General features: G+C 37.5%; 1 protein-coding gene across 1 annotated transcript; it reads left to right on the forward strand.

The window, feature by feature from the left end:
• Nucleotides 1-737: 737 nt before the first annotated feature.
• On the forward strand, nt 738-27,084 carry DHRS9 (dehydrogenase/reductase 9). The gene is made up of 5 exons (XM_001367532.4): nt 738-920; nt 13,132-13,477; nt 15,827-16,085; nt 22,913-23,076; nt 24,864-27,084. The coding sequence occupies exons 2-5, from the start codon at nt 13,165-13,167 to the stop codon at nt 25,085-25,087; spliced, it is 960 nt and encodes a 319-aa protein (XP_001367569.1). The 5' UTR covers nt 738-920; nt 13,132-13,164; the 3' UTR covers nt 25,088-27,084.
• Nucleotides 27,085-27,824: the final 740 nt, after the last annotated feature.

The raw sequence follows: 27,824 nt of genomic DNA on the forward strand, positions 1-27,824 counted from the left end.
GTAGGTGTTTTGCAGCTAACACAAATGGGGGGGCCATAGGACCTTCATTTTACTCCTATCCCTTCAGAGTTGAGTGTCTGTTCAAGCTTCTCCCATGGAGGGGGGAGGAATGGCAGCGAATCTGAGGGTCCCCCTCCCTTCTGATATGCTATTCTCTTCTGGGTTTTCCAAGGATAATATTTCAATCAGGATGACCCTTGGGGAAGTTCCAGGGTTTCCTGCAGTGGACTGTCTTGGGACTCCCTCTGATCCTGTCCTGAAATCTAGGGAAGATAAGGAATTATTAAGGCCCCCAGAATTCTAATGCTGAATCTTGACCAATTATTTCAAATGCTTACTTTAATAAATGTTTTTGAAAGACATTTTTTAAAAAAAACCCTGCTAAACACATCATGGCTGACTACCTTCTCTACATCATGATAACAATGATATTAGTTAAGATTTGCAAAATTTTTGACATACTTTTCAGCAAAGTAAGTGATAAAATGTCCTAAAGGTGGGTAAATTGAGAAAGAAATCAAAGTACGTGAATATGAACAATTCATCCATTTTTATGTTATTGAGAACTTTTTTTTCCCCAAGTCATCTCTTAGGAATTCTAAAAATAAATGTAGTAAAAATATTGCCACCTCTTATGTGACGTGTGGCCCACAGCTACTTGGCTTCCTTCACCCATCAGAGAAATATTTGAGTCATCAGTGAGTGTTACAACCAACATGACTCATGAATAAAAGAGTAGACCTGCTGCTTCCGAAGCAGCTCAGGCACCCTGTTCTGAAGCTGGTTAGCCTCTTCCACTCCATCCCAGAGAACAGCAACACTTGGTTTCTGTGGCCTGACCTTTCCTTTTCTGGTCAGAAGAAGCTCGCACTTACTCAAGGAGTAGCTAGCTCCTGCTATCCAGCTCATCTTGAGATCAGGTAATTATTAACAACTGAATGGGATTTTTTTCTCCCCTATTACTTAATTTTTTCAAAACACTCTTTGACATTTTCTTCAGTCTCCTTTCTTACAAGAAAAAAGAAGATAAAACTATCTTTCAAGTTGCCATAAATGAGTAACTTAATTGATAAAACAGTGGGTAATCTAGTTTATCTGACATAGCTCTTTGGGGATCTACATACAATTATGATGCAGTTGGGGTCCCTCTCAGTATGCAAAGGAAGCTCTCTAGCTCTGTTTCTACCCAAAATTTTGTCTTCATTATAAGTAAGATTATGATTGTGGTTTCAGCACATACTTTATTCATAAGTGTGTTTTACCTTTAATTGTTTATACTGGCAGAGTTCATTTGGCAGCAGCCAGATATTTCATAATTGATGAGAAAATGAAAGGGGAACAAATCAGCCTTGGGATATAGTTAAAGCACCCTAATCAGTGGCTCACTGTAGATGTAATATGGGTCAGTGTTTGCTGAGGATCTGACCATTACTCCAAAGAGTGCTTTTCTGCTGGACAAACCTCTAAATTGTCTTTCAAATGCCAGACTTGGCAGGATGGCCAAGAATAGGGAGAAAGGGGGAAAGCTAAGGGGAATTGGGGGGGGGGGCAGAAATGCTTTCTAGAATACAGCGGATGTATGAGCTGTCTGCTAGTGAACATTGGGGCCTTGAAAATGAGATGAAAGCAATAAACTTGCCTCAGCTTTTTACTCCCATTTTATTATACCTGCTCTATCTTTATGAGTACTTGTTTTCCAGAGGTAGAAGAGGCCAAGTCACACGTCTCTTTCACATGAGAAAACTTGGTTAGGGTGAGAATTGTTTTCACTGATCAAAAAGATACAGGGCTGGGAAGAGTCAGTTTCTTTCTAAAGTCTTATCATTTCAGTCTTTGAATCATTTGATTGGTCCACAGAACCCTAGGCCATATGGAAGGGGTCCTTTGTGTCTCTACTTCATTTGTTTTCCCATATTTTCATGAACATTTAGAAGAGTTTAGAGAAAAGATTTAAAAAATCATAGGATTGCACAAATAACTTTAAATTGACTAGTAAAGAAGATATATGCTAAAATGATATTTTAATCCTTTATTGACTTTTTAAAACTGTGCCCTTTACTTGTCAAACAAACCTTGGCCCTAAGGAGATTAATGTCTATCATTCTCACATATTTCAAACAAGTGAAAGAGGGGATTTTTAAAATAACCTTAACTCAGAAGCTTCTTCATCTTGCTAGAGTTCTCATGAATTCAGATGCCTTTTTGCTGTTCAAGGACATTTGTAGTGGAAAGGGAAAGCTCTTAATGTTGAAGTACAGCCTTTGGTATATCCCCATAGCATTAGTTTTCCTTTGCATTCAAAGTTTGATGCAAAAGCCTGAATTCTAAAAATAAATGTAGTCAAAATATGGCCACCTCTTATGTCACATGTGATCAAGTACATATACTAGTCTGGAAAGAATATTTAAAAAAAAAAGATATCAAGAGTCCTGGGATCTCAGTCCAGCTTTCTCTTAATCTGCGTGACATCGACAAGTTCCTTAGCCCCACTGAACATCAGTTTCCTTACCAATATATAAAGGGGATTAGAGTAGTCAAGACATCCAAAATACATAATCTTGTATTTTGGTGAATTTTTATTCAAATATTCTGCTTGAATATAGATAAACCCTTGCCTACTGTCTTAAAATCAATACTGTGTGTGTTCAAAGGCAGAGGAACTGCATGGAGGTTTTGACTTACCCAGGGGCACTCAGTTAGGAAGTATCTGAATCCAGATTTGAACCCAGGACCTTTCCTCTCTAGTCCTGACCCTTAACCCACTAAGCTACCTAGCTGGCCCCTGCTTGAATATATTTTTTAAATAACCACCATTTTCTTCAGTAGTTCCTTAAAATACAAATTTTGGCCTGAGGACCTAGTTCAATGGTTATTTCCTCCAACAAGAAGACACTAACTTACTGCATTACTAATAAGCAAGTCACTTAATTTCTCTGGGACTCCTCTCTAAAATGAGGGTTTTATACTAGGTGATATTAAATGGCCTTTCCATCTCTAAAGTTCTAGAATTCTATGATTTTATATCTACTGTGATCATGCCAAATGAAAAAGATCTTTCCCTCCCCTGGACAAAATACCACATTGCACCGCTTATTAAAAATTAGATCATTCTTCTTAATATAAATATATGTAGGTCCTCTCTTCCCACTAGGCTGTAAGATACTTGATGGCATAAACCTGTTTTTGTTCCTTTTTGTATCTCCCGGAATACTTATCATGGTGCCCTTACCCATAGTGGGTACTCAATGAACATCTGATTAATGAATGAATGAATGGATAGATGGATGGATGGATGGATGGATGGATGGATGGATGGATGGATGGATGATAAATTAAGTAATAAATAGTCATGAAATCATGTTAAAACAAATATATGAGAATATTGGAAGTAGAAATTATTAAAATACTAATATAAATCAAAATTAAGGGAGTGTGGCTAAAAGAGTTCAATCTGGTAGGGATAGTAAGGATCATCTAGCATAAGCATTTTTCTCTTAGAGATGAGGAGTGAGATACCCACAGAAGCTAAGTCAAGTCATAGAGAAATGAAGAGACAACCAGGATTAGAATCTAGACTTTTTGACTTCCAGGACCACTCCTTTTAGATATGCCTCCATAGACCAAAGATTCGGTTCCTCACAATTATAAATGTGAACAAACTATGGGTATGGCTCTCTGCTGAGAAAAGATAGGCTGATGTCCTTCCATAATGCAGAAACCACATGTTTGCATGGTGGGGAGAACACTTTCAACCTCCATTTTATTTTTTTTTAATATTTTTTAAAAAATCCTCACCTTCTGTCTTGGAATCAATACTGTGCTTTGGTTCCAAACACAGAAGAGTGGTAAGGACTAGGCAATGGGAGCTAAGTGACTTGCCCAGGTTCACACAGCTGGGAAGTGTCTGAGGCCAGATTTGAACCTAGGACCTCCCATCTCTGGGCCTGGCTCTCAGTCCACTAAGCTATCCAGCTACCCCCTCACCCTCCATTTTAATAGACACAGTAGCATATGTGTGTCTGTGTATAAAGCAATCTCCAAGATTTAAAGTGTTATATAAATATTAGTTATAATTATCATCATCAGTATTATTTTTATTTTCATTGTCTTCTATATGGTAAAATATGACAAGAGAATAGCACCACAGACTTTGTGGCTCATCTCTTTTCTAGCTTTTTTCAATGCAAAAATCAGGCTGCTGTTTTTGTAGAACATGAATGACGAGAAACTTCCTATTCTCTCTTTCTGGAATGTTTGCTCTAGTAAAGGTGAATTAATCTTAGCTGAGATTTTTTTCTTAAAGGAGAAATTTTCCTTTGTGATTGTCTTTTTTAATGTTATCTCCCTCAATTCATTTTTTCCTGCTTTCTTGAAAGAGACTAAAATGCTATCTGACCAAAGAAAATCTCTCATTTCTAGAAATTCTGTAATTTAAGGAAAGCATTACATTTGTGTTTTTCTTGAGCATACATGAATGAGGTGAGGATGAGTTGAGGAAATAGAAAGGAAGGGAGAAGAGCACTTGACTAAAAAAATCATCAATATAGTCAAAATAACCCAATTATTTCAGAGTGCATCCCAAGGAAGATGCAAATGGATGAGTCGTGCCCTTCTTGTTCTATTGAGCCATACCAGATGTTCTCTGGTCATTTGATAAAAGATATGCACAACCTTGGGCCCAGGACAGGGCTGGCACACTAGGGCAAAAAGGATTTGCTGCTGAACTGGGAAGATCCATCTCCTTAGTGGGCTTTTGGGAGAGAACAAAGTCTTCACCTACAGGCATCCAGGCAGTGCAGTGGATAAAGGTTTATCTTGGAGACAGGAAGACCTGAGTAGAAATCCTACCTCAGTTCACCTACTAGTTATGTGACACAAGGCAAGTCACACCCTCTCAGTCTCAATTTCTTCATTTGTAAAAGGAGGTTAATAATAGTATCTATCTCACAGAATTTTTGTGAGTAAAAAGAGATAGCATGTAAGAGTGTTTTGAAAACCTTAGGGTGCTATATAAATACTTGCTATTGTAATGAGGCACAGTGGATAGAGATCTGAGTTCAAATTTGACTTCAGACATCTAGTGGCTGTGTAACCTTGGACAAGTCACTTAATCTCTATTTGCCTCAGTGTTCTCATCTGTAAATGGGAATAGCACCTATCTGCTAGGGTTATTATGAAGATCAAATAAGATAATTATAAAGTGTTTAACATGGTGCTTGGCACATAGTAGGCACTTAATAAATTCTCGTTTCTTTCCTTCAACTTCTCAAATTCATGAGTATACCACCAAGACTAAAAATGTCCATCTCTAAAGATTGCTATTTGGTGGTTTATTTTTATTTTTTGGAATAAAGAATTTTTTATTTTATTTAATTTATTAATTAAGAAAAATTTTCCATGGTTACATGATTCATGTTCTTTCCCTTCCCTCCTCTCACCTCTCCTCCCAAAGTCAATGAGTGAGCAATTCCACTGGGTTTTACATGTGTCATTGGACTAAGACCTATTTCCATATTATTGATATTTGCACTAGGGTGATCATTTAGCATCTACATCCCCAGTCATATCTCCATTGATCCATGTGATCAAGCAGTTATTTTTCTTCTGCTTTTCTACTCTTAAGTTCTTCTTCTAGATGTGGATAGCTTCTTTCTCATAGATCCCTCGGAATTTATCTGGATCATTGCATTGCTGCTAGTAGAAAAGTCCATTATGTTTGATTGTGCCACAGTGTATTAGTCTCTGTGTACAATGTTTTCCTGGTTCTGCTCCTCTCACTCTGCATCAATTCCTGGAGGTTGTTCCAATTCCCATGGAATTCCTCCACTTTATTATTCCTTTGAGCACAATAGTATTCTATCACCACCAGATACCACAACTTGTTCAGCCATTCCCCAGTCAAAGGGAATCCCCTCATTTTCCATTTTTTTTTTTGCCACCACAAAGAACGAGGCTATAAATATTATTTGGTAGTTTATGATCAGGGAAACACAAGGCACAAGAAACATCCAGGGACTTCAAGTCTATCCTCAAGTTTACCAAGCCTAGCTCATGCTCATATTCCCATAGCTGCTGCCATGCAAGGAGAGGAGAGAGAAGACCCCACCTCTTTTCAATGGATGTCTAAGGGACAGTGGGCACCCAAGCAGCACATTCAAAAGATAAAAAAGAGAGCATTTTCTTTCCCTACTCTCTTTAGCAAATGGGATTAGTTACTTGCCCAGGGCCATACATCTAGGAAGTAGCTATGGTCAATTTTGAATTCAAGAAGATGAGTCTTCCTTACTTCAGGTCTGGTACTCGCCATACTGTGCCACCAAACTGCCTTTAACCTCTTCTTTTGAAGCTTATTAAGTAGGAATCTCTTCCTGGTTTAGTGACCACTCCTTTTGGACACAGCACCCCACCATACCCAGTCCCCAAAGGGGCTAGGAAATCTATCAAAAGTTACTGGTTTTTCACTTCCTTTGGCAAGTGGCCCAGCAGAAGGAGCCAGGGCACAATCTAACATTACATACACTTCATTGGATAGTTTTCACTCTGTACTTATTTAGAAGAAATCTCTGGAAGTCACAAAGGAGACAGAAAGAGGATAAGTACATCAATGATGTTCCCTGGAGTCAAAGGAACAAGGGGATTTGTGGGTAACTGCAAACAATAAGTAATCTCACATAATCACATAATGTTAGAGTTAGACGGGATTTCAAAGCCATGTAGTCTAAAAGGTAGCCCAATTTCTTGACAAGAACTCCCACTATGGAATATTCAGCATATGGTCATAGAGCTGCCACCCAGTTCCTTCCACTTTTTGGAAAACTCCAATTCATGACATGGGGCAGCTAAGCGGCACAGTGATTGGAGTGCTGGTCCTGCCCTTGGAAAGATTCATCTTTCTGAGTTTGAATCTGGATGTGTGACCTTGAGTAAGTCATTTGAGCCCATTTGCCTCAGTTTCCCTATCTATAAAATGGGCTATAGAGAGAATGGCAAGTCATTTCAGTCTCTTTGCCAAGAAAACCCCAAAGGGAGTTGTGAAGACTTAGACCCAACAGAAAACAAATGAACCGCAATAACAAATTCACTATGTGAAGAACTTATGTAGTCTAAAGTTTATCAGGTAATAAGATCTTGTTCTAGGCAATACAGTCTATTTTCTCCAGACTCTGGAAGATACACTGTGTCCTTCAGGTCCTTTTCATAAAGATCAGTCGATGATAAAAAAAAAAAAGGCAAAAAACATGTTTTTGTGGAAAGGAAGATTTATACTGATGTCAAAGGCTATAAGATATTACCTCATTTATGGATGAACATTTGAATACCCTTTATAAGTGGAAAAAAGAAGTTTGTTTGCTGCTTGATTACATGAATGGTAGAGGGGGTGGGCAGCCCAAGAGGATGCAAGTGGGCAAGCCTGTTCTCTTACTCATTCTGTTGGGCCATACCAGATGTGTGTGTTGAGTTTTATCTTGTTCTGGCTTCCCTGAAAAACCCCTCACCTCTTTTCTAGTCAATATAGTTAAGTTTATAAGTAGCCAGTATAAAGTAACAATGGAACAGCTAGGTGGCTCAGTGGATAGAGCTCTGGGTTGGAGTCAAGAAGACTCATCTTCCTGAATTAAAATCTGGCCTCAGACACTTATTAACTGTGTGATCCTGGGCAAGTCACTTTACCCTGTTGGCCTCAGCTTCTTATCTGTAAAATGAGCTAGAGAAGGAAATGGCAAACCACTTTAGTATCTTTGCCAAGAAAACCCAAAAGGTGCCATAAAGAGTTAGACATAACTGAAAAACAACTAAAAATAAAGTAACAACGCAGGAAGCAACGTTGCAAAAAAAAAAATGAACCTGAAAGTCAACCCTTTCAAATCAATAGTGCTTGTAGAAAGGCCAAATTCCCACAAGATGAACAGGCATGGATGATGTAGAAATGAAACCCGCATCAATGAGAGGCATTCAAGTACTTTTCTCCAGAGAAGCAAGAGAAAGTAAACAAAATGGAGACAAATTTCAATGCTGTCATCTGAGAGAAAATATCACAGAATAATGAGATCACATTATGCATTCAATTCTATTCAACATTTATTAAGTTCTTGCTCTGTGTGTGAGAAAAAATTCAAGGAATATGTTCAAGGAATATATTAGAATAGCTGAAAGGGAATGAGGAAACAACAAAATATTTGGGATTTTTTTCTTTATGTTTTTTTTTTATCAATAACACTTATTAAGTACCTCACATATGCCAAGCACTAGGGAATTGGTTTTTTAAGAGCTAGTTAGCAAGAAACACTCTCTTCGCTATATATTCTTATATATGATCATCATTTTTTTATTGTTTTAAACCCTTACCTTCTATCATAGAATCAATGCTGTGTGTTGGTTCTAAGGCAGAAGAGCAATAAGCATTAGACAATGGGAGCTAAGTGACTTGCCCAGGGTCACACAGCTATGATGTTTCTGAGACCAGATTTGAACCCAAGACCTCTCATCTCTAGGTCATTGAGCCACCTCTGTCCCCATGATAATAATTTCTCATTTAATATTTTAAGGATTGAGGGACAAGGGAATAAGGAAGGGTTTCATAACAAGGAATAGAGGAGGTGACGGGACAGAGGGAATATGGAGGGCTGGTGTGGTAAAAGGGGAGATACGCTCTGTGGCTGAGAGACGATCTTTGTAATTCCCTCATACTCAACTCGCAAGAGAGGTGCCCCTGGGTACTCCAAGCTAATGTTAAGTTAAGGATGACAGGGTCAGTGTCTCAATGAGTAGACTTCTGGGGAATAATGGAGTTTACTTCTTTTTAAGGCTTGGCCAGTATTTGAAACCCCAGAAGTCCCACTTGACTGACAGGCTGACTGTCCCTGTTTGCTTTTGTTGATTTTAGCCAAGGTTAAATGGCTAACTTAGCCCACCACCCTCTTTCTAAGTTCTTCCTTCAATTTGAATATGTCTGCAAGTTTCTTCAATATGAAGTTGTTCAATAATTCTAGCAATAAAAGAAAGGGGAATAGATTTGTGAGAATAGGAGACCCTACAGGTTGTCTTTATTTCTTCTTCAGCTGAGCCAAAATGGCTCAGCCTCAGCTTCTCTTTTTCCTCCTTCTCCAATCACTGTTACTATACTAACTAAACAGATGACAAGTGTCCTTCTTGGGAAGGTCAAGGGATGGAAAGAATCTTCAGGGTGATCTCGTGAAGTTTAGGGGATCAGCCCCTTTCAGTAGCAGTTGTTGTTCTGTTTTTCCTTTAGTTGATACTCTCAAGATATCATGAATCTTCTCTTTTCAGGGTAAGAGAAATGGAGGCAAGGCTTTTTCACCACAGGTTGGGGTCCTAGCTCATCTCTCAGCAGAGTTCAGAGGGCAAAGACCTTTCTTTTCAGCAGTTTCTCCCACAAGCCTCTTCTCCTGCTCCAATTGCCACTTCCCCTCCTGGCACATTCTAAAAAATAGCTTCTCTGTCTTTGTTTTCCTTTCCACAATATTCCACATTGCAATTAAGTGCAACTAGGCGGCACAGTGGATAAAGTCCTAGACCTGAAATCAGGAAGACTCCTCTTGAGTTCAAATCTGTCTTCAGATACTTTCTATGGCTGTGTGACCCTGGGCAAGTCATTTGCCTCCATTTTCTCATCTGTAAAATGAGCTGGATAAGTAAAAGGCAAACCATTCAAGCATCTGTGCCATGTACAACAGAGTCGTACATGAATGAAAAACAATTTCAACAGCAAATTCCACAGTGGATATCATCTACATAACAGTTTAGCTACTGCTCCAACTCAAATCAGGAGCAAGTCTATTTGATTATATTAGCTAGTAGCAGGACTTCCGGTCAAGATGGCAGCTTAGAGAAAGCTAAAGTTCGGAGCTCCAGAAACCCTTCCTTACAGATCTCAAACGGAATGCTCCTAGGGCATCGAAATTCAAAACAAACAGCAGAATAGACCCCGGAAACACTCCTCCTGGATCTGGATCAAAAGGTAAGGCCCCCCAAAAGTCGGAGCCCAAGATCACTCGGATCTAAGGGGAAGGCAAAGGGAAGGTCCCAGGACCCATCCCCCCCAACCCAGAGTGCTGAGTCTGAGGCAGCAGCAGGAACCTCAGGGCAGGCAGGGGTGTCTCGGGAGCCAGCTGTTCTGAGGGCCTCCCCCTGAAAACGACCTAAGCCAGTTGTGGGGGCACCCAGACAGCAGGGAGGCAGAGAGAGACCAGGGGAGCCTGTAGCCCCCTGACCAGAACCTTCCATCTGGGTCTCACTGAAGGTCACTGCCTGAGGGCATACTCAGTCTGAGGTTAATCCTATCACCAGCCCTCAGAGCTCTGGGAAGCTGCGGCCCCTCCCCCCTCAGAGCTGGCTGAGGCACAGGAACAAGGGCCAAGCCATAGAACGGACAATCTGCCTAGGGCTAAAACCTCTGAACACCAGACAGAGATAAGAAAAGCTAATCCTCCCCACTCAGATAGAGATGGCAAATTCCACAGAAGCACAAAAAACCCAAAATTCCAAAAAAAAAAAACAAGAAGAAGGGGGCGACTTTGGACACATTTTATGGAGCAAAAATACAAAACACAGAGGAGATAGAAGAGGAAACACAAGCAAATGCACCGAAACCTTCCAAAGGAAATGGAAACTCTCCACAAACCCATGAAGAATATGAATCAGAAATGATCAAAAAGATGGAAGCCTTTCTGGAAGGAAAAATGGGAAATAATGCAAAAGAAATTCACGCATCTACAAAACTAGTTTGACCAAACTGAAAAGGAAAACCAGGCTTTAAAGCAAGAACTATATTAGCTAGTAGCAGTCCAACTAAGTCTGTTTAAATTCTTGCCAATGGGATTAAATGCTTCTCAAAGGAAACTTGTACTAAGAAAATACACTCTGCATAAATTCAAAGTTAGTCATGAAAAAAGTAAAGCCAGAAGGACTAGAGGTGAACTCTAGAAAGAAGAGCTCCCTACTTCTCCTAGTTTCTTCAGGAGGCAACAACGAGATAGTAAGAGCAGTTTCTCCTTTTCTTTTATAAAATACATAAAAACAAAAGCAATGCATGTGAAACAGGAAGTAAGCGCAAAGCGAGATTGCTTAAATCAAGATAGGGAACCACAGAAGAGAAAGTTAAAATAAGTGGAAGTTGATATGGGAAGCTGTAGATGCTGACAAGCCATCAGCATCACCTATTCTGTTCAGTAAACAAAGGGGGAAATTGCCTTTCTCATTTCCCTACAAATCTTTATAGAGTTGAGTCAGTCTCTCCATTCCCTTCTGTCTTCTGGCATCATTTTCCTTTCTCTGCCACATGTCCTTCTCTTCTGTAAAACTCTTTAACATTCTAGCTGTGTGGCAATGAACAAATCACTCCATCTTTTGGTGACTTGGTACTCACCTGTAGAAGCGAGGTACAGCCCCTGCACTGCCTCCATTAATTCAATTCAGTTCTGCAGCATTTATGAAGTATGAGTTATGTATAATCGAAGTGTATAGCTCATCCCTCCAAACCTGAACTCAAGAATAATTTTCTCTTTTTAATTAAATTTTATGTTTTTTCCATTAACAATTATTTTCTCCCATTCCTACTGCTCACTGTACCCTGAAGAAAAAAAGAAAAACAAAATTCTCATAATGAATATGGATGGTCAAACAAAACAAAGACCAAATATAATTCTCAAAGTGCCTCTCAAAAAAATATCTCTGGCTCATTTCCCCAGGTGGGGAAAAAACTGGGAACGTGAATATCTCACTTATTTTTCTTTCCTCCAAAAGCACTTCAAATTTTTCCTGCAAGCACTCAGACTAATGAGAACATAGCACATAGAAAAAAGCATGTTTCTCTGACAAAAATGAAAGTCTGGGCTTGCCCACTGAAACCCCTTTTATCTTCCTAACTTAATGTACTGTTTTGTGTAGTCTGGGGTCACTAGATGTCAACTTTCCTTTCTCCTAGACCTGTATAATTCACTAATGTCACAATTACAAAAAAGAAAAAGTGCCTCCCTAGTGTGTGTCTATGTGTGTGTGTATTTGCTCCTCTATATCATGTGCCTTGTTGCTTCTTTTTTTTAAAAAGCCTTTACATTCTGTGTTAGAGTAGATATTAAGCATTGGTTCCAAGACATAAGAGCGATAATGGCTAGGTAATTAGGGTTAAATGTCTCACCTAGGGACACACATACAGGAAGTATGTGCAGGCAGATTTGAACCCAGCACCTCTTATCTCCAGGTCTGGCTCTCAATCCACAGAGCTATTTAGCTGCCCTCATTGCTTCTTAATTATGGCTTCTTCTCCAGGCTTTAGTTCAGTGTTTCCCTTGGTGTGCTCATGTTGTGGTCAGTTCAGTTGCTTCCTCTCTCATAAGCAACTTACTTCTAGAGTTCTCATGGATGCAATCACTCTCAGAACAGAGGTTTTCTCTGGGTCTAACCGCACCTGGTACCTCTGTTTTCTCTGTAGCTGCTTCAAGATCTACACAATGTCCCCTCTTTCATCTATAACTATCCTGTTGTTATAGAAACAGCTCCTTCTCCACACAAGGAGGCAGGAAATCCAACATTCATAAAGGAAAGGAATCTAACTCATCTCAGAGCATGGCTGCCAACTATGGATCTTTCTATATCTATAGCTGTCTTTCTGTCTGTCTGTTTGATCTATCTATCGTTTACTATTTAAACAAATTTATGTCCACTTAGATTCTGTCTTACACTGGAATTATTTCCCGGTATTTAAAGTACTATACCATTTCCACAAACTGCCATCTATATATTCAATTTTTTCTTCTCCTTTTTTAAACCTTTCACTTCCAACATAGAATCAATACTGTGCACTGAGTACAAGGCAAAGAAGAGGTAGAGGCTAAGTAATGAGGGCTATGTGATTTGCCCAAAGTCACACAGCTACAATGTATCTGATCTCAAATTTGAACCCAGGACCTTCCATCTCTAGGCCTGGTTCTCGATACTTTGAGTCACCTAGCTGCCCCCTTGTATTCAGTTATTTTATTTTAATTTAAGGATTTTTTTTTCATTTTGGCTAGGATCATTTTGCTAGGATCATTTTTTTTATTTGAACTCAGAGCTGCTTAAAAACAAATTAACAATCACCTTTAATACATACATCATTTTCCTTTACTGTAGGAGAAAAGGAGTCTTCCTGGTGGCCAAAAAAAAATGATCCTCTGGATGTTAGCCTTTCTAATCATATGCTGCTTCTTGTGGAATTACAAAGGACATCTAAGGATTGCTGATATCAATAATAAGTATATCTTCATCACTGGGTGTGACACAGGCTTTGGAAACTTGGCAGCAAAAACTTTTGATAAAAAAGGATTTCGTGTTCTTGCTGCTTGTCTGACGGAATCAGGATGCAGAGATCTAAAGGCTTCAACTTCTGGAAAACTTCAAACTGTGCTTTTGGATGTGACAAAGCCAGACAATGTAAAAAGGACAGCCCAGTGGGTGAAAGATGAAGTTGGGGAAAATGGTGAGTGACATAGGGATTTCTTTAGGTAAATTAATTGTTTCTTCCTCTTAAATAGTCACTCAAATCTCCATATGCATTCCTATCTTGATACCTCATCAGTTCAGTTTATTCCCCCAGAGAAGGGGTCTTTGAGCTTTCTTGTGTGTGTCATTAATTTTTCATCAGTATGAAGAAGACCATGGACAGAGCTATTCTCAGAATAATATTTTTAACAAATAGGATTACAAAAGAAATTAATTATAGTTTAATGTGGCTATCAAAATATTTTTTTAAAGTTCATAGATTCCAGATTAAAACATCCTGCCCTAGATATAGTTTTAATTCCTAGGCTCTGTATGAATGATGGATCTAGCTGCCATTCATTCTTACAAAAGATAAATCTAGAATCACAGGGAAGAAAATGACCACTCTTGTATGCACAAGAAACAACTCCTGACTGGTCCTAAGTAATATTTTGCTTTCCTTCTGCTCCCCCTCAAAATGAACGTTGGACATGGTGTTCATTCTGCCCTCTTCAAGCTTGGTACCTCCCCAGTTAGAAAACTGTCATCTGAATGCATGAGGTACTGAGAAAAGACAGTATCAAGAACTTTGGGATTTTGTGGAGATTCAGAGATCACAAGTCTGATGAAATAATAATGGACCAATGGCATATATAATATTTGTGTGTCACCCAATTTTGCCCAAACTGCCATTTCCTAGAACATGGGATGGTTTTTAAAGTCTTGAAAGGAGTTTCAGACATTCCCAAGCACCACTTATTTCTGATGAAGATCAATCATTCTTTATTATCCTCTATTATTGATTTAATATAAAGTATTAGTTTTTAAGTGTCCAGAGACTTTTAAGGTTTAGACAAGTTCAACATCTCCATAATAACTTTGAAAATAAATAAATGTTCTACAATATGTAGATAATCTATCTAGATGATTGGATTTTTTATCTTTTTTGATCTTCACAATAACCCTACATGGTAGGTGTGATTATTATCTTCATTTTATAAGTGAGGGAACAGAAGCTGAGAAAAGAATAAGTGACTTGCTCAGGGTCACATAATTAATAAATGACTGAGGCAGGATTTGAACTCAGGTTCTTCCTACTTCCAAATCTAGTACTCTATCCCTTTGTCAGAATAAGATAAAGAATGTAAAATTATTTTGTACTATATTTAAACCTCTATATAAATGTTACATATTACTTAAACACATTCACGGATCCCCCCATGTGCCTATGTCACTTTATGTATAAAAGAACAAAAGCAGAAAGTCAAACTCAAGCTTTCCTAATGTGGTACTCACTTTCAGAGACAGGATTAAAATTCTAAAGTTGTTGATTCAACAATTTCATTCAATAAGCATTTCTCAGAAATGCAAACCTAGAGCTGGAAAGACCCTGGATAGAGACCAGCTGGATGGCTCATTGGATCCAGAGCCAGGCCTAGAGATAGAGGTCCTGGGTTCAAATCTGACCTCAGAAACATCCTAGGTATGTGACCCTGGACACGTCACTTAACCCTCATTGCCTAGCCCTCACTATAAAAATAGGAATAGCCAAGAATGTTAATGGCTATAATGTTACGCAGTATTGACTCTAAGATAGTTTTAAAAAAATAAAAGAAAAAGAAAGAAAGAAAGACACTGGATACTATCTAACAAATTCTCTCATTTTGTAAATGAGAGAACTGAAGTCAGGAAAAGTTAAATGATCACTTTGTACTAGGCAATAGGAACACAAGAGAATAGGCAGACGTATCCTCAAAAAGATCATAGTCCAACTAGGAGAGTAAAGAGGGGCATGAACAAGTATTAAATATCTATGATATAGGAATAAGAAAACTACTAAGGAAAGACCCAGGTGAATTGATCTAAGAGATCTGAGGGAAAGCTAACTTTATTTGGAAAAGTCAGGATAGATTGCAGCATCTGAGCTGAGTCTGGAAGGAAGAGAGGGATTTCACCAATGGAGAGGTGAGGGGGTGGTAGAGTTTAGAGGCGGTCCATTCCAATCAAGAGGAACTGAATTAGTAAGAGCATATAGATGAGAAATGTCAGGATGAAAATAAGTGGCTGGAATATAGAAGACATGAAGGGGAATTCATTGTATGAAATTAGTTTAAACAGGTAGGTTGTAGTCTGAGAATGGCTTTAAATGACAAATTCAGGAACTTCTAAGTAGCCAAACCTGTTTTAGCCTTGCCTCAGACTCTCACATACATTACTACCAAACTGAAGTATACTGAAACAACAATGTGATGCACACATGGGCATTCCAGACAATACATTCTGCCTGCCCAGCTTCTTCAGGGTCATTTACCAGCACCATGGGCTTATTTTCTCCTCTTTGTTCTAGGTCTTTGGGGACTGATCAATAATGCTGGCATTCTTGGGGTACTGGCTCCCACCGACTGGCTGACAGTGGAGCACTTCAGGGAGCCTTTTGAAGTAAATCTGTTTGGCCTCATTAATGTGACATTGAACATGCTGCCATTGGTCAAGAAAGCTCAAGGGAGGATAATCAACATTTCTAGCATAGGTGGTCGGCTTGCCTTCTCTGGAGGTGGATATACCCCATCCAAGTATGCAGTGGAAGGATTCAACGATAGCTTAAGGTAAAAAAAAATACCAATAACATAAAGGAAAAGTAATATGAACTTTGCTTGTTATGTTTTATTCTAAATAAAGGCATGATCCTGAGGGAGATGATAGCATAGATAAGTTAATACATGACTAATAAAAGATGTATAAAAGAGGAATTTGTGTAGGGAGTTACATAATTAAAATGGCGACCTCCATAACTTGATTCACTGTAATGTCAAACTCAGTAGTCCCACCTTAAAAACTTAAGTCTTAAAACTAAAGACTAAAAACTAAAAAATACTTTTAAAAAGAGGACTTCAGGACATATCCTAGCTCTATTCATTATTATTTGTGTCGCCTGAGGTAAGTCACTTAACCACTCTGGGTCTTGATTTTCTCATCTATAAAAAGAGGGAGTCAGCTTACATGGCCTCTAAGGTCTCCTTCAGCTCTAAATATTGATCTTAAGTGCCACAACAACTGGCTTATGATTCAACTATATCTGCTCAGTGGTGGTTTTGGGTGGGTTTTTTTTTTTACATTCTCATGTTTTTTCTATTTATTTACTTATTTTGAACATATTTTTTTTAATTTTGAGTTCCAAATTTTCTCTCTCCAGCCTCTCCCTTACTTTTTGAGAATTCAAGCAATATGATACCCATTCTGAATATAAAGTCATTCAAAACACATTTCCATATTGGTCATGTTGCAAAAACAAAAACAAAAAAGAAGATGATTAATGTATGCTTCAGTCTTCACTCAGAATTAATCAGTTTCCTCTGTGGAGGTAGACAGGAACATTTTAGAGCAAGTCCTTTGGAATTGTCTTGGATTGTTGTATTGATCAGAGTAGCTAATTTCTTTCACAGTTGATCATTGTCAAAATATTTCTGTGACAGGGTACAATGTTGTTCTGGTTCTACTCACTTTCTTTGGCTTCGATTTATTTGTTTTTCCCAGATTTTTCTGAAATATCTCTCTTATCATCTCTTACAAAACAATAATATTTCATTATATTCAGAGACCACAACTTGTTCATCCATTTTCCCAACTTAAAGGCATCCTCTCCTATTCTGATTCTTTGCCACCACAAAAAGAGCTGCTATAAATATTTTTGTTCATATCTTTTCCCTTTTCCTTTGATTTCTTGTATATTTATATGAAATATATGAGTGAGTAAGAAACATACCGAGGAAAGACCCAGATAAATTGATATAAGAAATCTGAAGGAAAGCTAACTTTACTTGAAAAAGTCAAAGTAGGTGGCAGCATCTGAAGTGAGACTGGAAGGAAGGAAGGATTTCAATAATAGAGATGTGAGAGGTGGTAGAAGATAGTCTGTTCTAATTAAGAGGAACTGAATTAATAATGACATACAGATGAGAAAAGTCAGAATGATAATAAGTGGTAGTATTCCTGAGTAAAAGGATATACACAGTTCTATAGCTCTTTTAGAGCAGGTTCAAATTGCTCTTAAAATAATTGGACCAGTTCACATCTCCACCAATGCCCTTAGTGTCTCTATTTTCATATCCCCTCCAAGATGTCATTTTCCTTTTCTCTCGTGTTAGCCAGACTGATGGGTATGAGGTGATACCTCAGAATTGCTTTAATTTGCATTTCTCTAATCAATGACTTAGAGCATTTTTTCATGTGATTATAGATTTTGATTTCTTCTTCTGAAAACTGGCTACTCATATCCTTTGACCATTTATCAACTGGGTTTTTTAGATATTCTCTTCAGCAAATCTTACCACCCCATCTCAGTATTTAAAATAAAAAATAATGGAGGTTCCCATTATATACATATCAATGTATTGTACATTTATGCATACACACATTTGTAAATTTATGTATACATAGCATATAAAGCATATTTATTGCTTTGGATACCGGAAGAAATTTTGTAAATATGAAATAATAGATTCTCCCTCCTCATAATTTACTATTTCATTTGAGCCTCAAAATACTTTGGAAGATAGACAGGCATGGCAACAGGTGGTATCATTCTCATTTTGAAGACAAGGAACAAGTTTAAAGAAGATAAATGATTCATCCACACTCATTTATCTAGTCACGCATTTAGTGCCAATGCAACATTGGGTGAGTCATTTAACCTTCTTTTACCTTAGTGTCTTCATCTATAAAATGAAGGTTTGGCCTAGATGACCTCTAAGGTCTCTTCTAGCTATGATTTTAAATGGTAATGACCCTCTGTCTTTGTCAGAAAGGCTTCCTAAAGATAGTAAACCTGCTTTACTTCCCTATGTGTGTGAATAGAACTTTGAATAGGGCTTTCTGAGTAGGCTTCTGTGGACCTCTCTCTTAGTTCTTGGCCAAAAGGAAGCACTAGCTAGTTCCTTCTTTCTGGGAAAAGACAAAAGTCTTTGGAGTTTAAAATTCCAACTCAGTTATCCATGATGATGTGTAAATTTTAAGTGATGATCCTGTGGGATCTTTGCTCTATAGGAGCATTGACAATAGAATAAGGATTGTGGGATTGAAGGAGAGTTTCAGTCAAAACTGTGGCCAGGGATTCTTAACCTTTTTTTTTTTGGTCATGGATTCCTTTGGCAGCTTAGTGAAGCCTCTTCTCAGAATAATGTCTTTTAATTGCATAAAAAGTGATTAGAAAAGAAACCAATTCTTTTGAAATGCAATTATCAAAATATTTATTTGTTAAAATTAGCAGATGTTTGGTTTACATTAAGGAATCATCCTTTTATTAACATTAAGAGAACTATCTACACATTTTCCTTTGTCTCCATTTCCTTAAATTTCTAGGAGGACACCAAAGGGTTTGAAACAGAAGTGGTATAAAGTCATTTTGGTAGGATGTCTAAGTGAATTACAACTCCCAGGACTCTAGAGCATTCTGTGATTACAGAATTTGCATTCCAAAGATTCATCTCATCATCATTATTCATCACAACTTTCATAAATTGACTACTCCCTAGGTATATCATAATCATCATTATCATCATCATCATCTAAAGTATTTATTAAACACACTTCACCGAGTGTTGCTAAAGACAACATATGAACCAAATTAGAAATAGTTTGGGCCTTCTGGGAATTTGTATTATATATTATATGATTATGACACTTTAAAGATCATCTAGCTAATCCCTTCATTTTACATTTAAGTCCATTGAGTCCCAGAGATTATGAAGTGGCTTGCCCAAAGTCATTCCCTCAATAACCAAGGTGGAATTTGACCTTGGGTCCTCTGATTCCAAATTAAATGCTTTTTCTCACTGTGCTATGCTGCCTCTAAATTACATATTCATCTAATCAATCATTTAATCAATATTCACTTTATATACATATTCTTTGCCAAGCACTATCCTTGCTCCTAAGGACAGAAAGCCAAAAATGAAATAGCCCCCCCTCCTCAAGAATTATATTGGAGGAGAAAATATCTGGATATATTTGGAGATAGACATATAGATATGGATAAGTGGATGGATGTAGAAATGCATAAGCATATGGATATGAATAGGTCTAGATATAATTATATATATATAGATGTATCTATTTTATATAAATGTATATACAAATATATGATATTTTATATATATAATATTGAGCATTTCATAAAATATTTATTTGAGTGCTAATATATGTACCAGGCATATAGAATAGTTTACAGTAGCAATGGTGAACCTTTCAGAGACCAAATGCCCAAACTGCAACCCTCTACTTACCCTAAACAGGGGAGGGAGAAAGTACTTCCATTGGGCTGCTGAGCAAAGGGGTGGGTGATGTAAGAAATGTCCTCAGGCACAGTGGAGAGGGGGAAGAGAGCAACCCCCTCTGTCACACATGCCATAGGTTCACCAACATGGGCTTACAAGTATGATCTGTTTAGCTCACCAAATCAAGATCATAATTTACCCCTGAAATGAAGACAGCAATATAGGAATCTATCTGATATTAGAATTCAAGGCTTTTCTTCTTTGATAAAAACTGCAGGCTGCTATATTACCAAACAGTGAAAAGTTATGATATTGGAATCTCATTATAATAGCATCCTCTGGTCTTATACTGGGGCCAGCTTGACCTTCCTTGGATCCTAATCTATTCCACCCTAGTCTATAGGCAGGCAAAGTTGTATGTTGTACTTAGTCATTGGGCAGTCTCTTAATTGGAATTTGCCTTGGATCATAGGCCTATCATAAATAGAAATAATGTGGCAAAGCCCAAGTTTCCTCTTTGGGGAAAGGGTGAAAGATGGGGAGGGTAATGAAGAAGAAATCAGCTAAGCCAGCAATGAAAACATGGCTTTGCACATGCCTGTGTCTAAAAGATATTGATCTATAGACACTCTTCTTGGTGCTGGAAATAAAAAAAGACCAAAAGGAAACAGTCCTTGACCTCAAGGAGTTTATATTCTATGAAGACATCCAATATGGTAGGAAGATTTTCACTTGCCTCATCTGTAAAATGCTAGTAATGATATTTCCCTGACTTGTAGGATTGTTGTGAGGCAAAAATAAGATAGAGGCTATACGGCATCTATTTAGAAGCCATAAAATAATATATTTCTATAAGCTAATATTACTCATATAATACTTTACTGTTATAAATTGCTTACAATCATTATTTCATTTGATTCTGTTCACATTATGATGGGAATATATGTTAGCACTATGAAGAGTAATCTGGGAAGCTATTTATCACCTTGTTTTACAAACTAGGAAACTGAGGTTCAGACAAGTTAAGAAACACACAAAAAACAGCAAATATTAGAGACCCAGGTCTTCCTCCAGTGTTCTAGAGGCACAGTAGAAAGAGCTCTGGGCCTGGAGTCAAGAAGACCTAAATTCCAATATGACCTCAGATACTTTTACTTACTAGTTGTATGATCCTGAGAAAATCATTTAGTTACTGTCTGCCTCAATTTCCTCAACTGTAAAACAGGGATAAAAGTAATAGCTATATCCTTAAGTTGTTTTGAAGATTAAATGATATAACATAATAAAGCACCTAGTTCTTAATAGGTGCTTAATAAACTCTGGTAGTTTTCTTCCTTCTAACCACAACTCACTGTATGAGGGAAGCATCCTATTTAATAGACTACTGAAATTAATCATTTTAGAAAGTAGATAATGACTCCCTAACTTACTTTGGGGGTATAAGACTAAATTAGAGACAAATTATTTATGTGCCATATTTTTATATATTAAATTTATCTCAAAACAAGGCACATCTTTTTTCTTTTGCAGAGCTGCATAAAGGAAGCTCACTGAGCACTATGGGCCCTCCTCCCTTGTTAATCACCTCCCTAGTTATCTCTGATGGTATTAAATAAGCCAAGACTTTTTTTTTTATTTTGCAACTTCCTGTTCTTTGCCATTATCATTGTCTTTGTCCTTTCCAGGAGTCTTTTCTAGATGTTTCTGTCAGGGGTTCTGAGCCCTCAAATGAAAGATAATTTTAAATTCAAACATTATTAGCAAAAAATATTCACAATGAAACAGTGATTTTGACACACAGAGGCACAACTTGAAAGTTTGGCTTCTGGGACCACATCCAGAGTATTCACCTAGGTAAAGCAGTTGGTGGGAGAGGGGCCAAGTAGAGACACAGAAGGAAGGTGAGAAATTAGAGAGATCTCAGATTTTTTTTGATAGCTGGTAGAAAGCAAGAATATTTAATATTCATTGTCAAAGAATACACATACTAGCAAATACATTTTCAAAAGATTAGTTCAAGCATTAATTCACAACTCATATTTTTCAACACTGACTCCAGAATTATAGCTGAACTCAAAGTTTATTTTCTTTGTAGACAATGCTGTCCAAAATGCTGAGGTATTCATTTGATCATTTTCCTTTAATATATGGCAATATGGGAAAATATTTAATCAGGGAAACAAAGATGTCAAAGAAAATATTTCAAATAATTTCCAACAAGTCATAGGTAATTAGTAACCATATCAAGATAGATTTCTTAAGTGTAACTTCATAATTTTTTAAATTAATAGTCCAAAAATTTTAGCAGGATTTAGTCAATATACTTAATTATTTTTACTTCCTTTAGCATAACAAATGAAAAATACATATGTGAGATGAGGGTCTAAATGTACTGGCTTTCCCTCATACCTAGAATGTTCTTCTCATTTCTACTCTCTAACTTGACTGATTTCTTTCAAGTCTCAGATAAAATCCTACCTTCTGCAAGAAGTATTTCGTGGACTCCCTTACTACTGGTGCCTTCCCTCTAAGATTAATTCCAATTTATCTTGTTGTTGTCAATGTTCAGTTATTTCAATCATGTTTGCTTCTTCACATCCCCATTTAGGGTTTTTTTTTTTTTTTTTTGGCAAAAAGACTGGAATGGTTTGCCATATCCTTCTCTATATGAAGAAACTGAAGCAAACAGGGTTGAGTGACTTGCCCAGGTCACATAGCTAGTAAGTATCTGAAGCCAGATTTGAACTCAGAAAGATGAATCTTCTTAACTCCAGGACCAGGATTCCATCCACTACACTATCTACCTCTTTTACCTAATTTATTAGATCTATATTTTTATACATCATTGTTTGCATGCTATCTCCCTCACTAGACTGTGAATTCCTTGAGGAAAGGAATTTTGTTTTTATTATTATTTTTGAGGGTTGCTCTTCTTTGTCATCACCAGCACTTAAAAAAACAACTAGCACACAGTAAATTCTTAATAAATGTGCATCGATTGACTGGCTAAATTCAATTAAATGCTATCAACATCCCCTTACCACCTTGGAGCAAAATCCTAATCATCCCACCTTCACTTACATTTTGCCTAGAAATGAATGCTCTCCAAACACAATGGTCTAAAAGGTAACAAAACATTTTCCAATGGACTATTTTCACAGACGAGACATGAAAGAATTTGGTGTAAAAGTCTCATGCATCGAGCCTGGATTGTTTAAAACAGGACTGTCAGATCCAGTAAAGGCCATTGAAAAGAAAATGGCAGTTTGGAATCAACTTTCATCAGACATCAAACAACAGTATGGAGATGGATACATTGAAAAAAGTGAGTCTTTAGATAATTGCTTTTATTATTGTTGATTCATACAAAAATGTTAGGAAATAGCAAAATATCAAAACTTAGACATTTACAACATATGGGGTTTCCTGAGGTGCTAAACCCTAGCACTAGACTTAGCACTTAGACTAGGTGACAGGAGTATTTATAGTCTATTTGCTGCAAAAGAAGTCTCCATTAATTAAATATATTCATCACACTTTTAAGTACGCAGATCAATTTTACACCTAGGCCTTCATTTCCTTATCTATAAAATGAAGGAGTTGTACTTGATGACTTCTAAGGTCCCTTGAAGTTCTAAATTCATAGGCCTATGGGAACAGCTTCCTATTTTCTCCTAATTGGGAATTTGGCCACTCCTCTTTCTTGGTGTTTCCTAGAGAAGTCAGCAGTAGTAATACCTTGCAGCCATAGACTTTTGACTCAAGGAAAGAAAAATGTGTTTGTTTCCTTCATAAATGTTAAATTTAAGGTAGACTGAGGCACAAAGTTCTGGGCATGATCAATTTATTAGTAAAGCATGAATTTACCAATAAATAGGATCTCAGCTTCCCTGGCTAAGCTAAGGTCTCAAATGAGGGGGGCGGTTCTCTTTTATAGTTTTGGGGAATGCAGAACAAAGAATGAGACCTTGTAGGCAAAGAACAAGTTAAGATGGGTTAAAAGAGCTCAATAACATCAAAGGCAAAATTAAAATGATTGCTTACAAAACTGAAGTCTGGAGGACAATGTGATTAGTTAGAAATTGGGAATGAGGGGCTAGCAACTCCCTCCTCCTTCCCTCCTATGACTAAGAAATGTTCATTGTTTAAGTCCACCTATAAGGTTAGAGAGAGTGGATCAGACTTCATATAACAAACCAGACTTCCTTGAAGAATAAATTGGTGGTCTAAAGATACTAGACCAGACTTCCTGGTGTCCATCGTTATTCTTTAAGGGAAACAGATGTCCTTGACACCAGAACAGAATAGTTATTAACAAGAAAACTGAATTTCTAAATTCAATTCATTTCAAGCCAGTTGAATCTCTGAACAAAATTCAGAAACAAAGAACTATGACTTAGGCAGTTAAAGGACAAAATCAATTAAATGTAAATAGGATTACTTTTTGAAAGATACAGAATCAATCTGAACATTCCACTCTCAACACATGTACCTCTTCTTTGGGAATACTCCATAGCATCGACCTCTTCATTACTCTGGTAAAATACTAATTCTTATTGGGTTGAGCAGAAGTGGGAAGAGGTGGTAAGCGCCCCCTCTCAAAATGGCCTTCATCCTCTCTAAGCAATAGACTTTAGTACTTGAGAATAAGATTCACTTTTCCAAATATTTAATTTTTATTTGCATAAAAACTGTTTTCATCTATCCTCCCAAACATAAGTATTAACAAACCAACATCTCCTCCTCTTTGCCTGTAGGTAAGGCATTAGCATACTTACAAGCACACACCAATCCAAATATAATCCTGCAAACATATCCTTCCCCTGGAATTGAACCAGAGCCTGCCTATAATTCTCTCTGAACAATGGCCCTTTCTCTTTCCTAAGGACCTTTCCTTCTTTACTGTAAAAGTAAATGACTTCTAACTTACTCTGATGAACATGTAAAAAATCAGTGACTAGCACAAACAGATACCTACAAAGCAAGAGATCTCCCCATCACCTGGCTGGCAATGAAATGACATCACAACCATCATCATATACCCAAACACATGTTCTCACATGGGAGCACAAATATGCATACAAACTTATTTTGTCTTCTCTCTTTTTATAGGTCTGGCTAAAAAAGCAAAAAATAAGCCTTTTCAGAACATGGACTTGTCACTGGTGGTAAACTGCATGGACCACGCCTTAACAAGCCTCTTTCCTCAAACTCATTACATTGCTGGTGTTGATGCCAAGACTTTTTGGATTCCTCTCTCTCTCATGCCAGCAATTTTGCAAGATTTTCTGTTGCAGAAACATAAAGTAAAGCTGGCAGATCCAAAAGCTGTATGATTCAGTTAACCCGAATTGCTCGATTTCTGAGCAATGGGGTTGATAGATTCAAAGACTAATCAGGACTTCAGCATCATTCCAGATCTCATTCAACCTGGATCCTTTTGGAAGACCATATTCCTTGAGATAGGCAAAAATGTTGTCAACCATCACTGATGAACTCCTTGTGTTCTGTCTCAAGTCTTGACTAGAAAGGTGACAGGAGTGGTAACCGAGACTTGACAGGAAGGAGTAGGTGGAGGAGAGCAAGTGGTGCTGTTACATAGGCAGTGTTGGCCCCAGATCAGGTGTTCTTCACACTATTTTATGGTCAGTGAAAACCCTAGCTCTCCCAATCTAATGTTATCTTCCCCTGGCCAATCACAGTATTTATATTTTCGACTCTCAGGGTCCTTCCTTTTGATTAAAACATTGTCTATGGAAGGTCTTATTAAAATATAAAGAATTTAAGTAGTGGGAGAGGTAATGCACTAATGGTACCACCATCAACAAGGATAATGACATCAGATTAGCTCTTGTCATCTTGTAGGAGCTAGACAGTGAGGTGATGGGAAACAGAAGAGAAGAACAGGAGAGAAGAAGAAACCACCTTTGATGGTGGGAAGATGGACATGGGACTGAGCATTTGCTGCTATCTACAGAAGACAGGTTAAAATGGAGTTCTGAGTGGCACAGAATGATGACCTTGATTATGGTCAAGGAAAAGGGGAAAGGTCTGCCCCTTCAGTCAAAAATTTTCTTTTCCACTGACCCTGTGACAGGGGAGGGGAGAAAGAGAGGAGTGACAAAAGTGACAGGATACAAGGTCACAAAATGAAAATGGGGAGATGTCAAAGATGAACTTCATCCACTTCACAGAGAACTGCGGGGTCAATCAGAGTTCTATTCTTTTCAGACCATTGAAAACATGACTGTTCATGCCAAATTAGAGACTATTATCTTAGTCTCCTCCCAACAAAAGAAAACAAATCAATTCAAACTTTTTTGATATGTCACACGCTCAAAGAAGAAACATGGCCAATTTCACAATATCTCTGATCCTTCCCTTCTGGGGTCCCTTAAAGAAGTGTTGAAATCACCAGAATCAAGAAGACCTTAGTTCAGAATCAGCCTCAGACAATCAATCAATATTTATTAAATAGTTTTAAAGGCAGCTAGATGGTACCATGGCTGGAGAGCTGGACTTGGAATCAGGAAAATTCATCTTCCTGAGTTCAAATCTGCCCTGACACACTTCCTAATTGAGTGACCCTAAGCAAGTCACTTTACCCATTTGTCTCCCTTTCTTCATCTGTAAAATCAGATGAAAAAGGAAATAACAAATCATTCCAGTGTCTTTGTTAAGAAAATCCAAATGAGTTGACAGAATCAGACATGACTAAAAAACAACCAAACAATAGGAACAAAAAGGGTCATATGGGCAATATGTTTCTAATGCAGGATTTAGACCCATGTCATCCTGACTTTCAGGAAAGCTCTCTTTCACTGACCAAACTGCATCTCCTGAGCTACATGACTAATTCTAATCTAGAGCTTCCCTGTTACATGTCAACTTGAACCTAAACTCATACCAAACTGAATTGACTCAGAACTATTGCTCTACAATGGTTGAATTCTGCTTAAGTTGCTTCTAAAGGCATCAAGATCCCTCTTGGACTCCATGGCGAGATTGTTGATAGTCATTGATCTCTTTGGAATTTACCTACTTTGAACTTATAACCCCAGAACTGTTTGAGAATCAGAAAATTGGCCTGGGCTCTGGAGATGTCGAACAGAATATCTAACAATGAACTAATGGAGTAGACACATCACATCAATAGATGTCTCCCAGCCTAGGCCTTTCTAAAACCCCCTGAGAGTGCCTAAAAACTGAGGAAGCAAGAAAGTGTGGCTAGACATGTTTTAATTTTTTTATGTTTTCCACATCCTATTTTTAAATAGTTATTCATTGGACTCCTTCACCCACTTCAAAAAAAAATAAAAATATGTTTCCACAATACTGACATCATTTTCCTTGTTAGTCATAATATTAACAAGGTGATTCAGTGAAAGAAAAGTGGTCATTTTTTTCCAAGACATCATGTGAATTCATTTCAGTAGATATTTATATTTTGCCTGGTATATATACAATATACAATGATATGATTGAAGCTATAAAGGCAAAAGAAAGCAATACTTTTCCTCAGGGATCTAGAGTCAAAAAAAAGGGAAATTAGAAAGATGCCCCCAAAATAGTCTTAATAAATGGAATCTGACAAATTGATGATACATAAAACATCATGGTGAATAGGAGAATTGCTCCAGGACCAGAGAGATATAAATGTCTGAGTCCTTAAAAAAAAAATTCCAGAAGACCTTATTAAAGAGATGATTCATGAGCACTTAGAAGAGAAAGGAATGATCACTAAAAGCAGAATGACTTCACAGGGAAAAAGTCATAATAGAATAGCCTCATTCTTTTTTTTTTAAACAGGGCAATTAAACTAATAGATCATGGAAATGCTGCAGACATTCTTCTTCCAACAAGGCAGATATTCTATCCGCATTTTACAAATAAGGAAACTGAGGCTCAGAAAAGTTAAGTAAGCTGACTATGTTCACATGTATCAGGAACAGGACTGGAATTCAGGAGGCAGCATGGTCTAACAGAATTCTAGAACTCAGTTCTGCTCCTGACAAATCGTATGACTTTATGCATGTCTTAGTCTTGCTGAGACTAGGTTTTTTTCTCATATAA

The sequence above is a fragment of the Monodelphis domestica genome, chromosome 4 (assembly GCF_027887165.1).
Source record: "Monodelphis domestica isolate mMonDom1 chromosome 4, mMonDom1.pri, whole genome shotgun sequence".
Lineage (NCBI taxonomy): Eukaryota > Metazoa > Chordata > Mammalia > Didelphimorphia > Didelphidae > Monodelphis > Monodelphis domestica.

Coding starts and splice junctions, on each gene's coding strand:
- DHRS9 (XM_001367532.4), top strand. CDS start 13,165: ATGATCCTCTGGATGTTAGCCTTTCTAATCATATGCTGCTTCTTGTGG. Junction 13,478..15,826: donor AGATGAAGTTGGGGAAAATG/GTGAGTGACATA, acceptor TCTTTGTTCTAG/GTCTTTGGGGACTGATCAAT. Junction 16,086..22,912: donor GGATTCAACGATAGCTTAAG/GTAAAAAAAAAT, acceptor CTATTTTCACAG/ACGAGACATGAAAGAATTTG.